Genomic DNA, 22,876 nt, shown 5'->3' on the forward strand with positions numbered 1-22,876 from the left:
AATGTCAACAGAATTATTCAACCATTGAAAAAGAGTGTCTTGTTTTGTTGTTAGCTTTACAACATTTCGATGTTTATTTGAATGTTACTGTATATCCAATTCTTGTTTTAACGGATCACAACCCTCTCACGTTTTTTGCATAAAATGTCAAACAAAAATCAAAGACTCACAAGATGGAGTTTATCATTGCTAGAGTATGTTATTGATATCAAACAAATCAAAGACAGAGACAGTGTAACAGCAGATGCCCTATCAAGAGTGTCTTGAGTATATTTTGCTATTTTGTTGTTGATTTGATTGATGTGCATTGTATATTTGAGTTTTCATTGTCATTCAAACTTTGTGTATTTACTATTTGCCCTCAATTGACCTAGATAGTTCTAGAAAGTTATGTTTACTTGTCATTGACACCTGTGACCGTGATTGTTCTAGATACATGCTATTTTTAGTAGAAAGATTACGTAATGGGTGCATTATGGTCTTTCACAATTGTACTAGAAAATTCATTCCTATTATATACTGAAATTCTTCAGACTAAAAAACCCTCTGGTTAGATTCTTTATATTCATTTTGGATTATACTGGGAACTACGATTTTGGAATTATTATTTTTTTGTTTTGTTTAGACTCTGTTTGGATTTATTGATCATCTACCGTAATTTAGTATTTTGCTATTGTTACAACTCTCTATCAATTATTAATTGTAAATAAATCTTATCAATTCTTGAATTGCCTTTTGTTAGTAAATTCTGCTGCGCTGTATTAAGGGTTTGTTCTGACCCATAACAAATAAAATTTAAGAAATTCGCCTTTGAAATTATATCAAATGCTACATATTCTATGTAATAGCTTGTTGCAATACATATATATTCTGTTTGGTGGTACAGTGCCAGGCATTTTTCTGAATTCATTTCTGCATATCGTGAGAAGTATACAGAATTTCGAGATGAACTTTGATAGTACTGTAAATTGATTGTGTGCAATTATATTAGAATACAGAGTATCATTTTATATCATTAGGTTTATTGTTGTTGTTGGTTTGTTTGTTGTTTTTGTTGTTGTTGTTTTTGTTTTTGTTGGGGGGGGGGGGGGGGTCATCGGCGAACTTGGGTACCCTGTATTTTGATTTCTAAACCTTTACTCTTTAATAGTAAATTCGAACCCACGCAAAACAATTGCCTGTGGTTAGATTGATTGATTGATTAAATATTGTTTAAGGTCCCTCTCGAGAATTTTTCACTCATATGGAGACGTCGCCAAATTAAGGCCTATGCTCGGCGCTTACGGTCATTGAGGAGGGAGGGATCTTTATCGTCCTGCTGTGACACGGGACCTTGGGTTTTACTATCTCATCTGAAAGACCGCCCCATTTAGTCGCTTCTTACGACAAGCAAGGGGTACTGAGGATCTATTCTAACCCGGATTCCCACAGGACTTCTTTGATTAGAAGTGATCTATAGGCAATCAAAGCTAATTAAGAGAGCGGATCAAAAATCAAGTTCAAGATCATCTATTCGCCCAAACCACCTAGTGTATGGTACAGGAGGTACATTAGACAAACATACATTTGAGTACAAATAAGGCTAGAGTATGTACAAATACACAAAATACATATAGTCAAAAACTATTTTCAAACGGACTCATAGATTATTTATTTTGATAAACAGAGTTTTTGAAGTGTTTTAACCTTACTGGTTGACATAATTTTATGAAATTTAATAACATTAGGTCTTCTGTTGTACCTACAGTGTAGGTACTCTTTTCTACTATTTGACAAAGCACTGCATTCTAATATACAATGTATAATGGAATTCGCCTGCAATTTTTGATTCGTTACACAAACCACAAAATAATCCATTATATAGAATACTAATCCATCTGGCAATCTACACATACATGCACACTAATATACGAGATCTCCCCTGCCCCACATCAAAGGGGTGACCGCCCAGTATTCCGACGGTCCGATGGTCAACATATCGGACCGTCGGAATAATGGACCGTCGGACTATCGGGATACAAGGCTTGAACCCATAAAAGAGACCTTTATCAAACTTTACATACGTATGGTGTCCGGATAGGGCCATTTGCAAAAGCGTGACTGCGCGTTAGTCACAACACGCCGTCACGCCAACAAGCAACGCGCCTTCGCGCTCTCACGGCAACAAGCAACGCGCCTTCGCGCAGACAAGCAACACGCCTTCGCGCTCTCACGCCAACAAGCAACGCGCCTTCGCGCAGACAAGCAACATGCCTTCGCGCTCTCACGACAACAATCAACGCGCCTTCGCGCTCTCACGCCAACAAGCATTACGCCTTCGCGCTCTCACGCCAACAAGCATTACGCCTTCGCGCAGCGTTGCTTGTCTGCGCGAAGGCGCGTTGCTTGTTGTCGTGAGAGTGCGAAGTCGCGTTGCTTGTCTGCGCGAAGGCGCGTTGCTTGTTAGCGTGAGAGCGCGAAGGCGCGTTGCTTGTTGTCGTGAGAGCGCGAAGGCGCGTTGCTTGTTGGCGTGACGGCGTGTTGTGACTAACGCGCAGTCACGCTTTCGCAAATGGCCCTATCCGGACACCATACATACGTGAGCCTTTTACTGTATCTAATCTTTCATATTACAGATAAATACAAGAAACATTAGTGCAAGAACAAAATTGATGGACCGGAAAGATTTTAGGAAGAGAAAGAACTAAATAAAAACGACAGTAAAATCAATAGACAGAGAATATTGGTATGACTGTTTAATTTTGCTCTCGGAAGGCAAACAAGTTTGTAAACTGTGTCAATGTGAACTTTAATCCTAAATATAAACGTAACTACATACCTAGATGTACTGACGCCGCGCATTTAAACCACAGTGTTGACGGAATGTCGAAGTATCGGGGAGGCCATTTTGGATTTACGGATGTGACATTTTGTAGTGCCGTAAAATTGTTAAAAATGAATAAGCTAATTGTTTAAATGACCAAAATATAATTAATGTGAAAGATCTGCTTTCACTGCTTATGCATGCAGATTTTATGAAAGAGGGGCTGCATCTTTGGTATGTATTACTTATCGTATTTTCATTGTATTTAAGAAGATTGGATTGAATGACTAGTTTTTTAAAATATCATGTTCTAATCATAGCTTATATATTGTTTAACCTGTCGGCATATTTCATTTTTCTCTTCTTTTTTTCTCTGACAGTAAACTTATGTGACCCAGATACCAGAAATGCTGCAGCCTTGGTGCAGTGCCCAGGACGTCCTACTGTGTGACCTCTGTGAAACTGTCCCCCTACAGAGTCACTGTGAACTTTGTAATATAAACTTATGCAAGGCCTGTGTTGAGGAACACCTCTCTGATTCATCTAAAAAGCACAATGTCGTGTCCTATATAAAACAAATAAAGGCTATTCCTAACTACCCAAAATGTCCGAAACACGCGGATAAACATAGCGAACTTTACTGCCAGAAATGTGACGTTCCTGTCTGTTCCACCTGTGTCTCAAAAAGACATAGAGGGCACAATTTGTGTGATGTTCTGGAAAAACTCGGCTCTAAAACGGAAAGTTTACAAAAAGATTTAGAGGAACTAGAGACCAGAATTTATCCCCGATATGAAGAACTGGTGTCTGATGTCCAAACTGAGAAATCCGAGTTACAAACGAAATATGGGAAACTGACAATAGCTGCTGATCAACAAGGAGAAGTCTTACACCGAGAAATCACCGCTATTGTCAACGAACGGAAGTCTGCTATTCAGGAAATGAAAACCAAACACAGAGCTGCTTTAGATAAAAACACGGATGAAATTACACAGAGAATTACAGAACTTAAAGAGGTCATTGAGGACCTGAAAAAAATGCTGAACACTAAGGACGTCTCTCTAACCTCTACTTACAAATCTAGGAATGGTGAGTTCCGACAATTACCTCCTAAAGTCCGGGTTACACTACCAAGTTTCTCTCCTTCCAAATTAAAAAAAGATCAGCTCAATAAAATGGTTGGTTCTGTGTCATCATTGTCCATTACAACAGAAAAACATGGCTATACAATGAAGCCACCGGAAGCGGCATCGTCTCTTCCAGTCAAAAAACTGCTTAAAAACCCGCGACTCACCGCCACCATAGACACTGGGTATGATTATGTGACCAGTGTTAGCTGTCTCAATGAAGAACAATTCTGGACACGTGGGTTTGACAACACCTTAAAACTGCTCAACCTCCAGGGTAAACTACTGACATCAATACAAACCGCATCAGGAGAATGGCCACGGGACATAACAGTGACACGGGACGGAGATCTTGTTTATTCTGACTGGTATAATAGTACTGTAAACCTAGTGAAGAATAAACAGATACAGACTGTGATCACACTACGGAGGTCAGGGTGGAGACCTCGCTATGTCTGCAGTACCTCCTCTGATGATCTCTTAGTGGCCATGATCAGTGATGGCTCAGAACAAACCAAAGTTGTGCGTTACTCTGGCTTCAAAGAAACACAATCCATTCAGTTTGATGAGCAGGGTCGTCCTCTCTATTCATATGATTATGACTATAAATACATCAGTCAGAATAGGAACTTGGATATCTGTGTGGCTGACTATAAAGGTAAAGCAGTAGTGGTGGTCAATCAGTCCGGAAAACTCCGATTTAGATACACTGGTCAGCCCTCTAATACCAATCGATCATTTAGTCCACGCGGCATCACTACAGACAGCCAGAGTCATATACTGACAGCAGACTTTTCCCGTATTCACATTCTAGATCAGGATGGACAGTTCCTCCGTTACATTGACAACTGTCGCGAACCATTAGGCATGTGTGTGGACATCAGAGACAACCTCTTTGTGGCCGAGAATGACACTTCTAAAGTGATCAAAATCCAGTATATATAAACAGTGTTAATTACACATCTCAACAATGTTAATTACACATCTAACCAATCTGTTGATTACACATCTCAACAGTGTTAATTACACATCTAACCAATCTGTTAATAACATCATCAACACTCACGCAACTGAATATAGTTTGAGTGGCAGTGTATATATGTTAATCGATTTGCTAAATGAAATAACTGCCGTGCACATTAAATTCTGAATAATGGCAATGGAACGCTCACATTGTTCATGAAAGAATGTGAATATATTTTAGAATCGGGCACCGAGAACAGGCCTGCACCTGAATACAGTTGGGAGAAGATGAGACTCTGCGGATATGTCTTTGGATCCGCCTTTGGACAAAAATACATGTTTCAGTATTTCAGTTTTTGAATTACTAATGTATGTATATATGTGCCTATTGTTGGTTTTACAAGATATGTAGACAAATAAATTGTACAAATGTTCATAAATATATGGGTGATGTTAAAACGCGGAACAGAAAACAGAACGGAAATTTAATAATTATAATAATTATTTAAAGTTAACACAAAAAAATTGGACAATATATTTTTTTTATTTTGATTGAAATCAGATAGGAATTGTTCAAAAGCGGTAAAACCGTTTTATCTTAAAATTCTGCACCATAGATTGGTTACGCTAAGTTAGATGTTTGAATAAAAGTTTCCAAAGCGTTTTAAAGAATTTTGTAATCTTAGCATTGTGAGGTGTTAGTTAGCAGAGAATGGAAAAGAACAGACATGGTTCAAATCCCCCCTCTCGTGGCAGAAAGTCTTTAACGCACATGCATATATTTACGGTCATATAGGGAGTGTGGTACGTATAAAACAACGATAAATCGTGATCTTATCAAGTCAACAAGTTAAACATCTTGTGTTTTATTCATTATTTTTTAACTAACAGAGACTGAATGACTTTAATGCTAAATAACCAGTTGATTTCTAATCGAACTATTGGTATCTTATTATTTAGATTAATAATGAGATGACCTTTTGATACAATAATAAATTCTGCTTGCCTTTTAGCTATTTCATATTTTATGAAATAAATCTGTTAATTCCTCTTACTAGGGTCATAAACTTCACCTTAGTTTTCATTGGTTCAAATTCAATATTTTTCCCCGCTGTACATCTCTTCTGGGTCAACATTTATCCAGTAGGATACCGAACAATAGGTTCCAAATGAAGCAAACCTGTTGTACACACTAAACTCGTTCCTTTAAAAAAATTGATGTGATGCATATTATATATTTCATACCATACTCAGAATTAACTTTCCTCGGTTTTGTAGGTGACACTCAAAAACATTTTATTTTGTTGCTGGTGGTTGGCCCCCACACCTCTTAGATCCGTCACACGAAATATCGACGCCGCCATTTTAAGTTTTCAATCAATAGATTAAAGCACAGGGACTAAGCCCGTTTGGGCCAGAACTCTGTGATGCCATAGATTTATGGTATCACAGAGTTTGGGCCCAAATGGGCTTAGCTCCTGTGGATCAAAGATACGTACAGTACATACATGTATCTACAGACCAGACATCGCCATAAACATTCTGTAAGCTTAAAATTTTAATTCTGTTCTTATTAGCTTCACTCAATTTATAAAATAAATTTTTGTAAACCCAAAATAGATATGTGTAGGTTTATAAGCGCTCACTGAAGTAATATACACATATACCCGGTATTTTATGCTGCGTAAAATAAACCTGTGCATGATTTTTTTTTTTAAATATCTACAATGACAAAAGAGCACATATTTATACAAAATTTATCTTGTGGACGGGTGGAGTACACGTCCTACTACATTGAATGAGAACCTTCTGATAGGGGAAAATCTTACCCACGCCGAAGCGTGCGGATAAAGAAAGAGGGAGAGTCTTCTCTGCAAGAAGAGCAAGATCTGAAGAAAAACTCAGCAAAATAAACAAGGAAATATTGTTTGTGAGCATACCTACAACGAGCGCTTCGTATAAACCGCCATTGCGTCGTAAAATCGGGCATGGAAATGATCGATGATTACGGAACATAATCGGGCTGTTGAGACCGATCGAGGTCATAAACTGAGATGGAAACTGACGTGAAACTACCACGAGTCAATCTCTACCCAGAGTTGTCGTTCCTTGCTCTCACTAACACCTCTGTCAACGTCTCAAAATAAGCAATGTTATTCCACATGTAAATCCACATTTTTTTTTACGGCTAATAAAACTAAGAACTATTTTATAAAATATCGGGAAAATGTAGGACAAGCAACTATTTGTAGATTGTTTTCCATTACTATATATTCTTCATGTACCTATGTATAGGCCTGGTGCAATAGAACTACCCAATATCCACGTTTCAACCCAAATCAATGCTTATTGTGTCACAAAAAGACTTGACATCTGCTCAATATTTATCTATTTATGTATATTTTTGTAACTGAAGTTAAAACCATACTTTATTTGAGCATACGTGCCATTTTACAAAAATCTTGTAAAACCCTTGAGACGTTGACAGAGGTGCAAGTGAGAGTAAAGAACGATAACTCTGGGTAGAGATTGTACCGCGAGTAACTACACGTTTCGTTTGTTTGAAATATTACATCTTTTCATCTGAATGACAAGAAATACTATAAGTGTAAGAAAATAATAATTACGCAAATGTGCCACTCAAATGATATTTTGATATTGATTCTTTTTATATATATAAAATTGGCATGTTTTAAATTCTTTACAAATCTGACACATGCTCAGTGCCCCTCTTCCGCTTTTTTTCCGAACTTGTGACCTCCGAGGTCAATGGACATCGGAGATTACTGGTACGAGCAGGCATTACTGACTGGATGACAATGATTCATGAATCGACATTTTCTGCATCGTCGGAAACCCACAATCAGTCGCTCTATTCGTTTACCTACCGTGGGTCACAAGGCCAGTATTTTCGCTGGAAGGTGTGTCTCGTTTTCTATATAATGAGATTGGTCGCTTTACCATTCCTTATTGCGATATTCAACCAATGAAAAAGCCCCTTATTTCCAGTCCTCGGTAGCATTAGAAAAACATGCTTTCGAAGCCAAGATTTTGACTACGTTTGGTTGAACAAGTTATAAAACATGCTTTATCTGCATTATTGAAGCGGAGTGTGTATTTGTGTCTATAAAGACAGGAGAGGAAAAAGCTTGTGTTACCAAGCGTTTACTATCGTACTGCGTACGAGTCTATGTACAGGTCTACATGTTCAGCACGAGTTCTTAGTTCCATCATACGGGAGCAATGTGTTTTTATAACACGTACCATGAAGCAGTGATGATAATAAACATACCAGAGGCGGATCCAGGATTTCCGAAAGGTGGGCACAAGTGAAAGTGAAGTATTAGTTAAAATAATCAGCCATTTTAAGTGCCAAATTTGGAGTTTTCATCTTTATATCTTTGATAGTGACACCAAAAAAAACACACACACTTTCATGCACGTCTGGAGAACGCGTAGCCAGGAGAACTCGTACCCAGAAATTTGGGTACGAGTTCTCCAAAAGAAGTCGTACCCATCAATATCTGGGTACAAGTTCTCCTGGAGAAAAATTTTTGTCATTTTATCAAATAGAAATGTGGGTACGAGTTCTCCTAAAGAAAAACTTGTCAATTGTATTATAAAAATCTGGGTACGAGTTCTCCCGGAGAAAAAACATTGTTATTTTATCGGATAAATCTGGGTATGAGTTCTTTTACAGAAAAAACTTTGTCATTTCTGTCCTAAAAATCTGGGTACGAGTTCTCCTGGTGAAATTAGGGTACGAGTTCTCCATGTGCCGGAGAATAGAGGTACGCTATAAATATACATTATTGCAGGTTTAAAATTGGTGTTTAATTGCAATAATTATACTAATTATCGTCTCAAGCCAGACAGCAATTCAAATGAAAAAACAAAACAACAAACAAGTATGATCATATTATATTTACTTTTTTTATTCAGTAAATTACATATAATGTATGAAATCCTCGATTTTTTTCAAGGAGAAATTGTACCCAGATTGCAATAACTAAAGTGGTACAATTCTTAATGAGACAAACTCGTATCAAAATTTTGATTACTATATAATGACAAACTTTTTCTCCAGGAGAACTCTTACCAGAATTTATATCACAATAAAAACATAGTTTTTCTCCATGAGAATCAAATTAATAAAATGATTAAGGTTTTTTTTTCTCAGGGAGAACTCGTACCTCGATTTTCATAACATTTCCCCCCAGGAGAACTCGTACCCAGATTTTTAGGACAGAAATGACAAAGTTTTTTCTCCAGGAGAACTCGTACCCAGATTTATCAGATAAAATGACTAAGTTTCTTCTCCAGGAGAACTCGTAACCAGATTTTTATGACAGAAATGACAAAGTTTTTCTCCAGGAGAACTCGTTCCTAGATTTTTATAATACAATATTGATAACTTTTTCTTTAGGAGAACTCGTACCCACATTTCTATTTGATAAAATGACAAAGGTTTTTTTTCCAGGAGAACTCGTACCCAGATAATGATGGCTACGACTTCTCTTGGAGAACTCGTACCGGTACGACTTCTTCACGAGAACTATTTCTGGGTACGAGTTCTCCTGGGTACGGGTTCTCCTGGGTACAAGTTCTCCTGATACCCTTTCATGGGCGCCGCCATTACAGCTGACACTTAATTGAATACCGGGAATGGTGCATTTTCTGCTGATTTGACGGGTTCATTGCTTCAGATTCACTCTGATTCTACATGCTAAATATTTGTTCTTTTGTTTTTCAATTTATTTACTATCAGTTACAGCTTATATTGCTTTAAATAAACACACGAGCAAACCCGTGCTAGATGAAAACACGTGTTGATATATAACTATGATAGATATGTAAATACACTGATTGCGTTCAAGTGAAAATGTCATTCTGCAGAGCGAATTCTTTACCTTAGGTGGTTTCTGCACGCAGGTCCATTTAGTCCTCTATGTACAGCTCTTCTTCTAGTCTTTTTTGTGCCATCTTTCTCCCGGTGTAGTTGTATTCAGCTGTGTAATCAAATAACATTTCTTGGTTCTTAATGTTATAAGTGGTCAAGAAGGAAAAAAAATATTAGTACGGGTGGGACTCGAACCCACGCGGACATTCGTCCATTGGAACTTAAGTCCAACGCCTTAACCACTCGGCCACCGTACTATAATTCTGTACTTGTTTATATTAAAAATCAAATTCAAACTCAATATTAACAGCAAGTTCGATTTAAAGGGCTACATGCATGTCTGGAAAAAAATGTAGAGGATTTCATTTTATAGTTTTCAATGGTTGGAAATACTTGTTTCGAAAATTATTTTATTTTATAGTTTTCAATGTTGATTTCGGTAGGGGTGGGGTGGGTGGTGAAAACCTCTCATTCATTGGTTAGGTTCATAAAATCCTTTTTTAAGATGACAGCCAGATGAAAGTAATATTATTTGAAAGGTTGACTTTCAATTCAAGTATATATTTATTTTGTTTTCTTTCTTTTTTTAACAACATATTGTCACAATCGGTGGGAGGGGGGGGGGTGTCAAAGAATGACAAAGCCGGAAAAAGGAGGTGGCACCCACGGGCGCTTGCTTAACATTACACATGTACATATGTATTTCAGTATGAAGTATATGAGACGATGGATTCTAAATATGACTCCCCGTTCTCTGTAATGCCTCTATCCTTCCCTTGTTCACAAGCCTTTTGAGTTTACAAAATGCTAATCTGCTAATATTATCTGATTATTACATAAAATATTTTCCATTTTCAATTCCCCATTTTAGCAACACCCCAAATATATAGAGTAACTCTAGACTTACTGCATATCAGTAATAATTTCTGATATATGCATGTATCTATTGCCGAATTGTATTTGTATAATATGGTACTATTTGATGTTTTTCCAATATTGAAATTTAAAACCAAAGTAAATGAAACTGATGAGGGACATTGAGTAAGGTCCGAGTTAGAGGAATCCCCTTCTTAAGAATTCTGTTAAATTAACCCGTGGAGCTTTTGATGAAGTTATATTATCATTTCAATGAAAATTTTGACAAGCTTTACGCTTGGATGCAGACACAGAATTCGGGTTACACTCCAAAACGAATGTCTTGTAACAAATTTCCAAGGAAATCTTTAAAACCCTCTAAGAATTCTGATTTTATTATAGGAAATTTTATCCTCTCCTTGGAGAAAAAGAACAATGTAGAATGATTTTTGAAAAATCCTATTGGAAAAATTCTAAAGGAATTTTTTTTCTCCGATTGGAATACGATTTTTGTCAAGGTCTTTGATCATAATACCGTATCAATGAAAAGTAGTGTGGGTTGTAAACAATGGTTAAGCTGGATTTTCTTTGTGTACGAGTACGCATATTTGTATCGCAGGGACACTCGTTTTGTCCTCCACTATAAACTGAGAATAGACTTAAATCAAAATTTTGAACACTTATATCTTAAAGATTGATCTAGCACAGATGTTTAAGAATGTGCATGTTTTTAAAATATTCAAATGCAAACATATGCTGAAAATTGTATTTGTTTATGAAAATTATTTCAAAAGTTAGAAGGATTTGAAATTTAGAATTAAGTCTATTCTCAAATTATGGTCTTGGGACCAGTTGACGCGGCCGTTACTCAGGAAAGCGTAACTTTCAATGTGTAGATTAGTCTATCAAATAATAATAATAATTTTAAAAAAGTAAAAAAAAAAAACAACAACAAACAAACAAAAACATCCCCGTCCTACGGGTCTACCATATTAAGGTTAGAATTCATTGAATCATTTTCATGTATTTCTGCATGATTTTGAAAAGGAACTACCAATATGAATTTCGTCAGCATACATGTACACGCATTTGGATTTCATTTCAATATTGATATGGTTTATTCTCTCTTTATTTTCTTTTTTCTGAAACTTTCTGTCATGTCAATTATATCTTTGAAACTTTCTCTTCGGCGCCCATTCATTTGACGTCACAATAGCATAGCGCAATGATACTTTTGTTTATGACGTCACAATTGCATTACGTCGAATTCGTGATATCACAATCAAAAACCTCAATTTCAGTCCGTTACGTCACAATATCTATGCTATCAGCGGGAAGCGTGATTAACAACGGATACAACAAATAGCATGGAAGACGAAGTATCTACTCCGATGGAAGGGAATGTGGAAAAGAATTTCAGCGTTGAGGCGTGCAATATTCTTTGGGAACTGCGTAAAAGTGGACAGTTATGCGATGCCGTCATACGGGTGGAAGATACGGAATTCCCAATTCACCGAAATATTATGTCGGCATGCAGTCCGTATTTTAGAACACTTTTCACAAATGAGTTATTCGACACTAACTCACGAGAAGTGGTCATTCCTGGGGTTTCTGCGGAAATTATGAGTCTAATCATAGACTATGCCTATACCAGAGATGCCGCATTGACATCAGAGAATATAGAACATTTGCTGCCAGCAGCTGACCAATTTCATGTCATGGGTCTTGTGAAACTTTGCTGCGATTTCCTCATTTCTGAACTATCTCCAGAAAACTGCATTGGAATTGGGCGATTTGCTAGAACTTTTTTTTGCCATAATTTAGAGAGAGCTGCGTTTAGATATCTGATGTTGAATATCGCGGACGTGTTAACCTTCAGTAATGAATATATTCAACTGGGTATATCGGAGGTTTGTGATATTTTATCCTCCGACGAGTTGAACGTTAGAAATGAGGAGATCGTTTTCGATGCAATTTTGCGTTGGATCGATTTTGAGCCTGAAATGAGAAAAGATTATATTGCCCGACTACTGAAAACGATTAGACTCGGGCTTTTAACGACTCAGTATTTCGTGGAGAAAGTCAAAGTTCATCCATATATCAAAGACAACGATTCCTGTAAGCCTGTCATTATAGAAACTCTTAAGTTCCTTTACGACTTGGATATGGATGAGGACAAAGAACTCGATCTTAATAACCCACTGGCCAAACCCCGCGTGCCGCACGAAATTTTGTTTGTGGTTGGTGGATGGAGTGGCGGATCCCCAACAAATATTGTGGAGACGTACGACACGCGCGCGGATCGTTGGATCATTTGCGATGCCGTTGATACAGGTTAGCTAGATCATTAATAAGATAACATTGAGCTAATAAATTCAAAATAATTGCTTTAAGAATGCATGTATACAACTTTGCCGTGCATTTTTTAAGCATGTTCTTTTCTACTGTCTTGGTAAAGTTTGCATTAATTAACATTGCATAAATGTCGAAAATTGCATTTCTGCCCTACCATTCGGTATTTCATTGTCTTCTTTCAAATACAAAATGCATCCTCAAAAGTTCTTTAATCTTCAATTTTAATGCCCCCCCCCCTTTTTTTTTTTGCAACTAGAAATGCATTCTCTGATTGCAGGGTTAAACTACTTTACCTTCTTGAATTATGTAAATTGTTTGTTAACAAAATAAGCACGTTACTGGTCTGCTGTACCCGTTATTGAAAGGAAATATGTGATATCAATTAGGCCTAATGTTGCATTTTATGAGCAAGCCGAAGAAGGGAGTGGGGTGGAATTGAAACTTCATCCGGTTACCATTCCACCAAAAAATGTTAGTGACCCCCCCCCCCTTCCTCAAACAAACAAAAACGTCATGGCAAACGACTTCTGTATTTTACTTTATACATGTACATGTAGTTGGGACACATTTGCTATACAAATATACATGTATCATGGAATCTAGCCCCAGCACTGGAAGGGGGTGTCTATACCCCCTCTCCCCACGAGAGCTACGGTTCTACATGTATTAAAACCGTAAAAAATTAATGTGTTTTCTCACATGGCAGTGGGAGATAGAACAGAGTATTTGCCCAATGGCTTCTCTGCCGGAATCTGTTGCCTTTGATGTTAGGGAGCAGTTTCTTGATTGAGACAAATCACACGTTGTCTTCCGTTATACCCCGAAATTCCAGCAAGAAAGCAGTGTCCATTACGTATTCACTGCTGAGATGAATTCTCACCTCAGTATATATGAAGCGCCAAATCAACATTAGGTTAAATAATCGAAGATATCATTAATTATTCATAAAGAGCATTAATTCAATTACGCGCAATAAATCATGTAATTGTTGTGCGCATTAAATCGCAATTCACGCATCAATGTGGTGGAATCATTTCTCGCAAAAATTGATTTAGAGCTCGGCTAAATTATTTATATTAATGATTTCTTTCAATGATTAATTCAATTAAAAATATCTTTAATAATTTAAAGCAAGTGTTTTAAAGGAATTAATGCGCGCATCGTTTCTTTTAAAGGGGGCAAAAATTCAAAGAAAGAGAACATTATCTTGGCCATTTTCACGAAATATCTTACGACCAAAAAAAAAAACAACCCACCTCTACCTTATGTTCAACTGAGTGCAACTATGTCCTATGTAAGAATGCAAGTTTTATCACCTATGCATATATCATTTATTTACTTAATTTTGATCATTCAGAAATATACGAGTCAAGAAATATACAAGCATTACAGGGTTTTAATTTTTCATCTTAAGCATTGGTTTTCTTTTAATTAATTAATTTTTTTTGTGGAAAAGGACCAAAGTTGAATTGAAGATATCTCTAATTGAATATACAAAGTAGTTGCTCTTTCTCTCTAAAGGAATTATTTCGAGCATCAAAAGAATTAATGATATCATTAATTCAACTGAATTACAGCGCGCATCAATTCCGTTGTTGATATCATTAATTCATTTGAGAGAATTGTGTGCATCAATCAGAAGAATAAATAATGCTATCACCAGTTCAATTAATGCGTGCAATAATTCAGAATCGATATCATTCAGGGTTTTTTAAAGATATCTTTAATTGAATTGATGTGCACAGCAAATGGATTGATGATATCTTGAAATGGTTAGAGATATCTTCTATTACTTGAGTTTATGTTGATTTTGCGCTCCATCAGAAAAAAATATTTATAAATAAATAGCATTCAGCTGTTAAGTCCAGTCCCCAGTGATGTAACATCCAAAGTAATCTGCGGAGGTTTTTCTTACGACAAAATTTACAGTCTATTGAGTTTTATTCTACATATGTTCCCAAAAACCGTTTTAAAAATAGGTCATGAATCACATGTGTCAATAAATATCATCTAATCTTCAAACCCAGTCATCAAATGTTTAATAATTAGATGTTTGCGTCACACAAACTAGGATTTTTTAATTGTATGATCGGTTATGGCTTCTTGCTTAGACTACATGTACAGTGTATACACATTATTCTATCTACAATGCACACGCGTCTATTGATTTTTACCATCATTTATCAAACACTTTCATTCCACTTTGTCATGCCATTACCTAAGAATAAGAATCATCAAGTTAAAGTCATTAACAAAAATTATCAATCAATCTCTTGGGCTTAGTCAGTAGATTGTATCTCCATTTTAGGTCCTAGGGCGTATCACGGAACATCCACGATAAACCATATAATCTATGTCATCGGAGGCTTTGACGGAGTGGAATATTTCAACAGCGTACGCAGCTTTAACCCGATGACCAAGGACTGGAAAGAAAAGGCTCCCATGAACAATAAGAGGTACAATCCCAAACTCCGCGCATGCGTGGATCAATAGTTCTTTGTATTTTGTCTGGCACGCGGCACACTTTTGGTGTCTAATTTATCGAAACAATGCAGTGGCGGATCTAGAGCAGGAGGTTACAAGCATTGCAACATCCTTTCGTTGAATATTCTTTGAACCTTCTTAAATTTGCAACTCTCTATTCATGATATGCCCAACAGTAAAGAAAGTATCTTCTACATGTATGTTGATGATATTCGCCATTTTTACGTGACAGTCATCATTTTATACGCGTGTATTACAGGTGTTACGTCAGTACAACTGTCATGGGAGACTACATCTATGCCATGGGAGGTTATGACGGTCAGGTGAGACAGAATACTGTTGAACGGTACCTTCCGGTCAAAAACCAGTGGAGCTTCATTTCACCAATGCAACACCGTAGAAGCGATGCCAGCGCCACCACACTTGACGGTTAATATCAATTTTGATTTACATCAGCTATTTCTAAGCATCCATCTTTGCCCAATATTCAAAAGCTCTGTGCTTAAAAACCCTAACACCGGTTGCGGTAGCTCAGCGGCAGAGCGTTCGCTTCTTATGACGGGGAGGTCGTGAGTTCGAACCCCGCTCGTGCCATGGCCGCGTGAAACCTAAGACATTGAAATAGGTACTGGGTAGTAATTGCTCTCTATCCTCGCCAAACGCTCGGTATTTAGAAATGAGAATCGCGTGTCTTTCGGATATGACCTTAAAAACGGAAGTCCCATGTCGCGGCAGTTGTTGACACGTTAAAGAACCTTCTGAATTTGTGGCACTTCACCTACAGCTAGTGACGTCTCAATATGAGTGAAACAATTCTCGAAGGGACGTAAAAATTCCAAACAATCAAACCTTAACGCTGACATGCGAAGGAATTTTATAAACTAGAAGAACAGTTCCTCGGTACTACGGTTATCCAGTGTCGCATATATTGTATGCTTTTCAGTAATTATCTATACCAAAACAGGCATTGCCACATTATATACATATATATATATATATATTACAATGTTAAATGTTCATGATATCCCAAAACAGGTGCATTATATATCTATTACAATGTTTAATGTTCATGATATCCCAAAACAGGCGCATTATACATGTACATCTATTACAATGTTAAATTTTCATGATATCCCAAAACATGTGCATTGTACATCTCTTACAGTAATTAATGTTCATGATATCCCAAAACAGGTAATACTATTGTCCTTGTATTACAATATGATGGTCAACGATATTCCAAAACGGGCATTTTACTTTGAAATTTTGTAATCATTAGCTCCAGTATAAGTGGTTTGTCTCGGTACTATGTAATATTTTCAATTTATAAAAGAAATTGTAAACCGCGAATTTATATATGGTACCACGGTACTACCAGAATTCAATTTAAAATTCATGAATGTTAGAGTATTTATCGTGTGTTACAGGCAAGGTGTACATCTGTGGCGGGTTTAATGGTCACGAGTGCCTCAGTACTGCGGAAAGTTATGACCCCCAGTTCAATCAATGGACACTTCTGGAGCCCATGAGAAACAGGCGCAGTGGTATTGGTGTTATTGCCTACAAAGATGAAATTTATGCCTTAGGGGGGTTTAACGGAATCACCCGGATGAACACGGGGGAGAAATATTGCCCCAAATCGAACAGATGGAAAACGATACCAGAGATGTTTAACCCAAGAAGCAACTTTGCTGTTGAGGTAAAACGCAAATGACGAAATACCGTTATTTGAATGACGAATGTAAAGATGATTTTTTTTAAATTTTGAACAAAATCATAAGAAATATATTCTTTGTAACCCAAAAATTGTTCAGACAATTTCTGTAAATTAAATGTTTTAAGGTTTTGAGAAAATATGTTATGAACGACATTGAGTAAAGTGAATTAAAGGTGTAATGGTATTTTAAAAATATGTTACAGTTATGAAATATAATTATTGAGTGATTTTCGGAAAATATGCCTGCCCTCGGTCGTTGCACGGAAGTGGGCCTCGCATGCTCAACCTGCTTTAACGCACAATGACCCCAGGCAGGTACATTTCCCGATATCCAATCAATACCTCATGAATTTTATGACATCACTCACTGCATATTGACAAAAAGATATTTTCTGGAATAATCAGCGGGCAGAGTTAACCTCTCAATGATTTTTATAACAATTGTTCATACAATACATGTATGTATTAAAATATGTTTTCTTAGGATAGAGAAAACGAGTGAAATGATTTTCCCCTTGATTTTCAGGTAATCGATGAGATGGTATTTGCCATTGGTGGATTTAATGGAGTGACCACTATTTACAACGTTGAATGTTTCGATGCCTCTACTGATGAATGGTGACTACATAGATATAGTTTTGCCCCCACCCCCCACCCCCACACCCCCTTGTGACTTATCGATGAAGTATTCCACTTGTTGGGTGAAATGACTTTTAACAAGTTTTATCGCATCCTGTCGAGTGTCCACTAAAATTCTTGTCAACGAGCACAAGAACACACATCCGGAGTTTCGAATTTTAAGGGGGGGGGGTCATTTTATTGGGGAGGGGGGTGGCTGTCAACAAATTCAACTAAATTGTAGTTGGTTTAAAATAGTGTCTGCGAAGAGCCATAGAACTCCCTCCCTCACCCAGCCCAGACGGATATATGTGTGTACTATCTATATATAATATGTATCCCTCTATTTCAGGTATGATGCAACAGATATGAATTTGAACCGCAGTGCATTAAGTGCATGCGTGGTGAAAGAACTCCCCAGCGTTCATGACTACATTCACTCAGAACGATAGACACTATGTACAGTCCGCTTTCAGATAGTAAATAAAGGTTATGAAAAGCAATAACTGACTTTTTATTTCTCACATGCAGTGGATATCATACACATACTCCTGCTTCAATGAAAACGGGGATATGATTTGGGTCTGTCTGTCTGTCTGTAACACCTTGGTTTCTGGTATATTAAATACCGTTTGAGCTTCAGATTGATTGATTGAATATTGTTTAACGACCATCTCGAGAATATTTCACTCATATGGAGACGTCACCAGTGCCGTTGAAAGGTTGCAAAATTTAGGCGTATGTTCGGTGTTTACGGCCTTTGAGCAGGGAGGAATCTTTATCGTGGCACACCTGATGTGACACGGGGCCTCGGCTTTTGCGATCTTATCCAAAGGACAGCTCAATTTAGTCGCCTCCTACGACAAGCAAAGGTTACTGAGGACAGATTCTAACCCGGATCCCCAGGGGGTTGTTTGAGCTTCAGCAATAAAACCCCACAGAGTATACTGATGGCCTTCAGTTTTTTGGTGGGTTTTTTGTTTTTTGTTTTGTTTTGTTAAAAAGGTCAGGACCACCAGATCACATACTGTAAGAAATTATTTCCAGGCCTGGATATTATTAAACTCCTCATACTTAAACTCCGTGCTCTAAATTGTACTCATACTCAAAAGTGAAGGTTATAAAACTCTTATAAAATCATTCTCATACTCAAATGGAGAACATGCTCAAGATTGTAGGAGTATGCTTCGGAGCTTGCTCAGAGTTGTACTCAAAACAAACATGGCGGAGTTCGAGAATAAGTACAGTAAACATTTTATAACCTCCAGGCCAGGTATCTCAAAATACCGTTTGTATGGACTTTCAAAATGAAAGGGTCACATGAAGAGATCCTATATCATAGTGATAATCCATTGCATCTTTATTTCAATGCTCAAGATCACCAGGACACAAATGGTATGACAGAATAACTGAATGATACATTAAATATCATTTGAGGAATGAACTTCAAAAGGGTTTCCATGATTTAAGGATGACCCGTAAAGAATCATTAATTTTGTAGCATCACAAAATAACATTCGCAGATCTCTCAGCAACGAAGAATCTCTGTCAAAAAAGAATTAACCGATTTCACTTTTAATATCCAAAGGTCAAGTCACCAATTCACGTGTGATTACAAACTCTAACTTTGATATAGTAATTTAGCACTAAAACGTTTTTCAATGGCACGAATCAACTGCATGAATTAACATGTTAAACAGTTAATTTCTTGACTTTTAAGTAAGAAAGTTATATAGAGACTTACAAATACACGTATGTGACCATTACAAACAGTTGATAGCTTTAAATCATACCTGCATTATAACACTCGGTCAACCTCGGAATATTCATACCTCATGTTCCGGAATCAGCCGAGTTCGGCCTAATGGCATTACAAATGAAAGTTTAAACAAGGCGATGCGCTAATACAGCGTGTGTGTGCGTGCGCGTGAGAATATTTGGTCAATATTTACCTTGAGTATTTTTGTAAATTCATGATAATATCCATGAAAATGAAATCTTGACCAAATTTTGTTGGAGTCTTTTCCTATAGTTATTGTAAAAAATCTTGTTAAAAAAATATATTTCAAAAGTCTAAGTTATAGATGAGTAATCAATGATACGTTTCAAAATATTGAATCCAAGGGCAATAACTCTGTTTCTATTGATTTCTTTATCAAGTCTATTATGCAATGATTTCCTTTATATTTTACATACATTTTGTGTATTTTTGTGAAGATACAGTTTCATGAAATTGTTATGAATACTACTATATCGTCATAACCAGTTTTTATGAGATTTTGATAACGCTGTTTAATGAAAATTGCAATTTTCTGACGGTGATATATGATTCTGATTATGTACGTCTCACATCTTAAAAAGTGTGATGACCTATGTATTTTATTTGATAATTTGTTAGTTTTAACTCTAATGAATGGAAATAAATACACAATTTAAACTTGTATCAGATAAAACTGCGAGTATGGAGTTTTTGCATATTGGAATATTTCAAACACTTATCAAAGTTAATATCATGACAAATTCGTAAAAATCATTTCATATTCTCAAGGCGTAAGCACTAAAGGTACACAAAACATATTTCATATCCCTGTTGTAAGACTTCATTCAAGTTTAGCACTTCAATTTTCAATTTGACAAGGATACGCGTACTCCGTCTTGTAAGTTATACATGTAAGTAATTCTTTCTGTGAATTCTGTATTCAATAGTGACAGGTTGCATTTGCAAATGAGATCATTATGAGAACTACATGTATAGGATTTGCGAAATGATTACTCTAAACGAGACTGTTGAAATCCCTGTGACGAAATGATTTATCAATCATCTGCCGCGATTAAAAATTAGTCATACGCAGAACATGCTCTCATGCATTTACAGTGTATGTACATGTAGTAGAATCTTGTATTGAACACGGCAACTCACAAGAAGCCAGTGTAAAGGCACTAATAGTAGCGGTGATATATGGTCGAGCTGCTGGGTTTTGAATCATCTGGAGCTTGCTCAAATCTGTTCGAGAGATTATTTCCACAGTCCAGTCATGATAGAGAGTACTAAATATCTTGCAGGCATCTTTGTTTATAAACATCCGGTGTTGCTTACAGCAGGAACAGGAGTGGAACTTGCATGGTTCTTTAAGGAAATTGTACAATCAAAGAAAACGCCTAAAGTTTCTCACGTTCCAATCTGCGATGATATCATTTTGAAAAGAAAGTTGGTAAGAGGGTGTAACATTTGAATGATTTTTCGTTGTGAACACTACTAATTCTGTTTAGATTTGGTCAGTTGACATTTATCATTCCATTGCGATGATATTCCAGATACCAGTAGGATGATTGCCTGTCTTCAGCTTATATAGCAATGCTAAATGACGTCATGTTTGTGGCAAATTTCCCCATTTGGTCTATTTTCAAATAAAATATCCAAACATAAGGGGGATAAGAAAAACTCTAGTGTCTTTTATTTCGAGTTTACTGGGATTTATCAAATCTACATACGAATGAGAGTGATTAATGTCAATTGATAAAACATCGTTGATATAAATAATTGTCGAGTTAAAGGCCACAGCCAGAGATTTTTTTTCTTCTCCTGTAGAAGCTTCTGAATAAACCCTGTTTCATAGGAATATAAAAACAGGTAAGCTAATAAAGAAACATAATTCGTGCCCATGGGAATACCAACAAGCTATTGGAAAATCTGATCACCAAAGACTTCGTTTGAATTGCCAATGAAGAACTCCAGCATATTTTAAATTTCAGACAGTCTGATTAAAACCACCCCCTCCTCCTGACGAGTGTAAGGAGGAGGGGGTGGTTTTAATCAGACTGAATTTCAGAGTACTTGTGAGTAGAATCGGAGTGTTGTTTGATGGAGTAATTCTGGGATGACTGGTCACTAGATACGAAGCATTTCCGAGTTCCATTTTTATTGAATATTTTCCTACCCTACCCACAGGGGCTCGTCACGAACTGACCCTCTCTATTCTATATTTACACGATGTCAAATTTTATTAAGACAAAAATTTCGTGACGAGCCCCTGTGCCCTACCTGTAATCTGTCATTAGGTTTTGGGTGCAGTTAATGGTAGTGTAGGTAACCCTTAAACTAAGAGACCCAGTATATAGTGCACCATTAGGAGAGGCATGCCTTTGTAAATCCATGATTATTTGTAATGTTCTATGTCTGTGTTAAAAATCGTAATGCCCACAAGTGTTCAGTTATTTGCATCTTGTAATTTGCAGTTGTTTGTGTTATTTTTATTTTTCAAATTATGATTGGTTGGTTGTATATTGTTTAACGTCCCGCTTGAGAATTTTTCACGGATATTGAGACATCAATTTATGATTGGATTTGTTTGGCTCAGATGATTTCTTCTGCACTGTTAGCATCCCAACTAGGCATGTTCAGTATTTCATTGGGGTTGGAACAAACATGCACAGTCTCTGCATTATTACTGTACCATGGATAGCAATACGTCATCAGAGTGATTTGGTCACGTGACCCAGTAAGAGACACGTGAGCCACGTTCACCTAATACACCTTGCTTATACAGAGAAGTGTTAACACTGGAAGCCATTAAGGAAGAATAACACAACCGAGAATTAAATCTGATATGGATGAAAAGTGGAGGATATGTACATTACTATTTGGAAATTGAAAATTTCTAAATTTACTTCATTTAGTTAAAAACTGCAGTTTTAGCAGAAAGTAATCTGCAAAAATATTGAAAACCCAATCTTCAGCATTGAAAAACTCACGCACTACAATTTTGCAGTTGGCACATTAACCTACTCAGCTAGACAGTTTTAAATCTAAAGGAAATAGACAGATATTGCTGATATTTATATATTTTCATCCATGTTTTAAAAGGAAGTCAGCCATTATGACAATGTAGTAGTCAGCCATTATGACAATGTAGTATACCTCCATAAGTCTAAACGAATTTGGATTTCTACTGCAAACCCACTCTGGCCAGCAGTAACTGCCATACTTCAAACTGTTTAAATCTACACTATATTATAATGCAACCCGTACCCGTTTAATTTGACGAATTTTGTAA

General features: G+C 36.7%; 2 protein-coding genes and 1 non-coding gene across 3 annotated transcripts; 2 read left to right on the plus strand and 1 right to left on the minus strand.

Annotated features, from left to right (window-relative positions):
- The first annotated feature begins 2,622 nt into the window (after nt 1–2,622).
- LOC125665492 (uncharacterized) lies at nt 2,623–5,559 on the plus strand. The gene is made up of 2 exons (XM_048898143.2): nt 2,623–3,037; nt 3,184–5,559. Exon 2 carries the CDS (start codon nt 3,211–3,213, stop codon nt 4,873–4,875), a length of 1,665 nt encoding a protein of 554 aa, XP_048754100.2. The 5' UTR covers nt 2,623–3,037; nt 3,184–3,210; the 3' UTR covers nt 4,876–5,559.
- Nucleotides 5,560–9,967: 4,408 nt separating this feature from the next.
- On the minus strand, nt 9,968–10,050 carry Trnal-uaa (transfer RNA leucine (anticodon UAA)). Its single transcript has one exon. It is a non-coding gene; the product is annotated as a tRNA-Leu (tRNA).
- A 1,917-nt stretch (nt 10,051–11,967) lies between these two features.
- LOC125665491 (kelch-like protein 10) lies at nt 11,968–18,328 on the plus strand. Its single transcript, XM_048898142.2, has 6 exons — nt 11,968–12,982; nt 15,312–15,459; nt 15,747–15,916; nt 16,915–17,186; nt 17,731–17,822; nt 18,175–18,328. The coding sequence occupies exons 1-6, from the start codon at nt 12,016–12,018 to the stop codon at nt 18,272–18,274; spliced, it is 1,749 nt and encodes a 582-aa protein (XP_048754099.2). The 5' UTR covers nt 11,968–12,015; the 3' UTR covers nt 18,275–18,328.
- Nucleotides 18,329–22,876: the final 4,548 nt, after the last annotated feature.

Source organism: Ostrea edulis, chromosome 10, assembly GCF_947568905.1.
Source record: "Ostrea edulis chromosome 10, xbOstEdul1.1, whole genome shotgun sequence".
Taxonomy (NCBI): Eukaryota; Metazoa; Mollusca; class Bivalvia; order Ostreida; family Ostreidae; genus Ostrea; species Ostrea edulis.

Coding starts and splice junctions, on each gene's coding strand:
- LOC125665492 (XM_048898143.2), top strand. CDS start 3,211: ATGCTGCAGCCTTGGTGCAGTGCCCAGGACGTCCTACTGTGTGACCTC.
- LOC125665491 (XM_048898142.2), top strand. CDS start 12,016: ATGGAAGACGAAGTATCTACTCCGATGGAAGGGAATGTGGAAAAGAAT. Junction 15,917..16,914: donor CAGCGCCACCACACTTGACG/GTTAATATCAAT, acceptor CGTGTGTTACAG/GCAAGGTGTACATCTGTGGC. Junction 17,823..18,174: donor GATGCCTCTACTGATGAATG/GTGACTACATAG, acceptor CCTCTATTTCAG/GTATGATGCAACAGATATGA.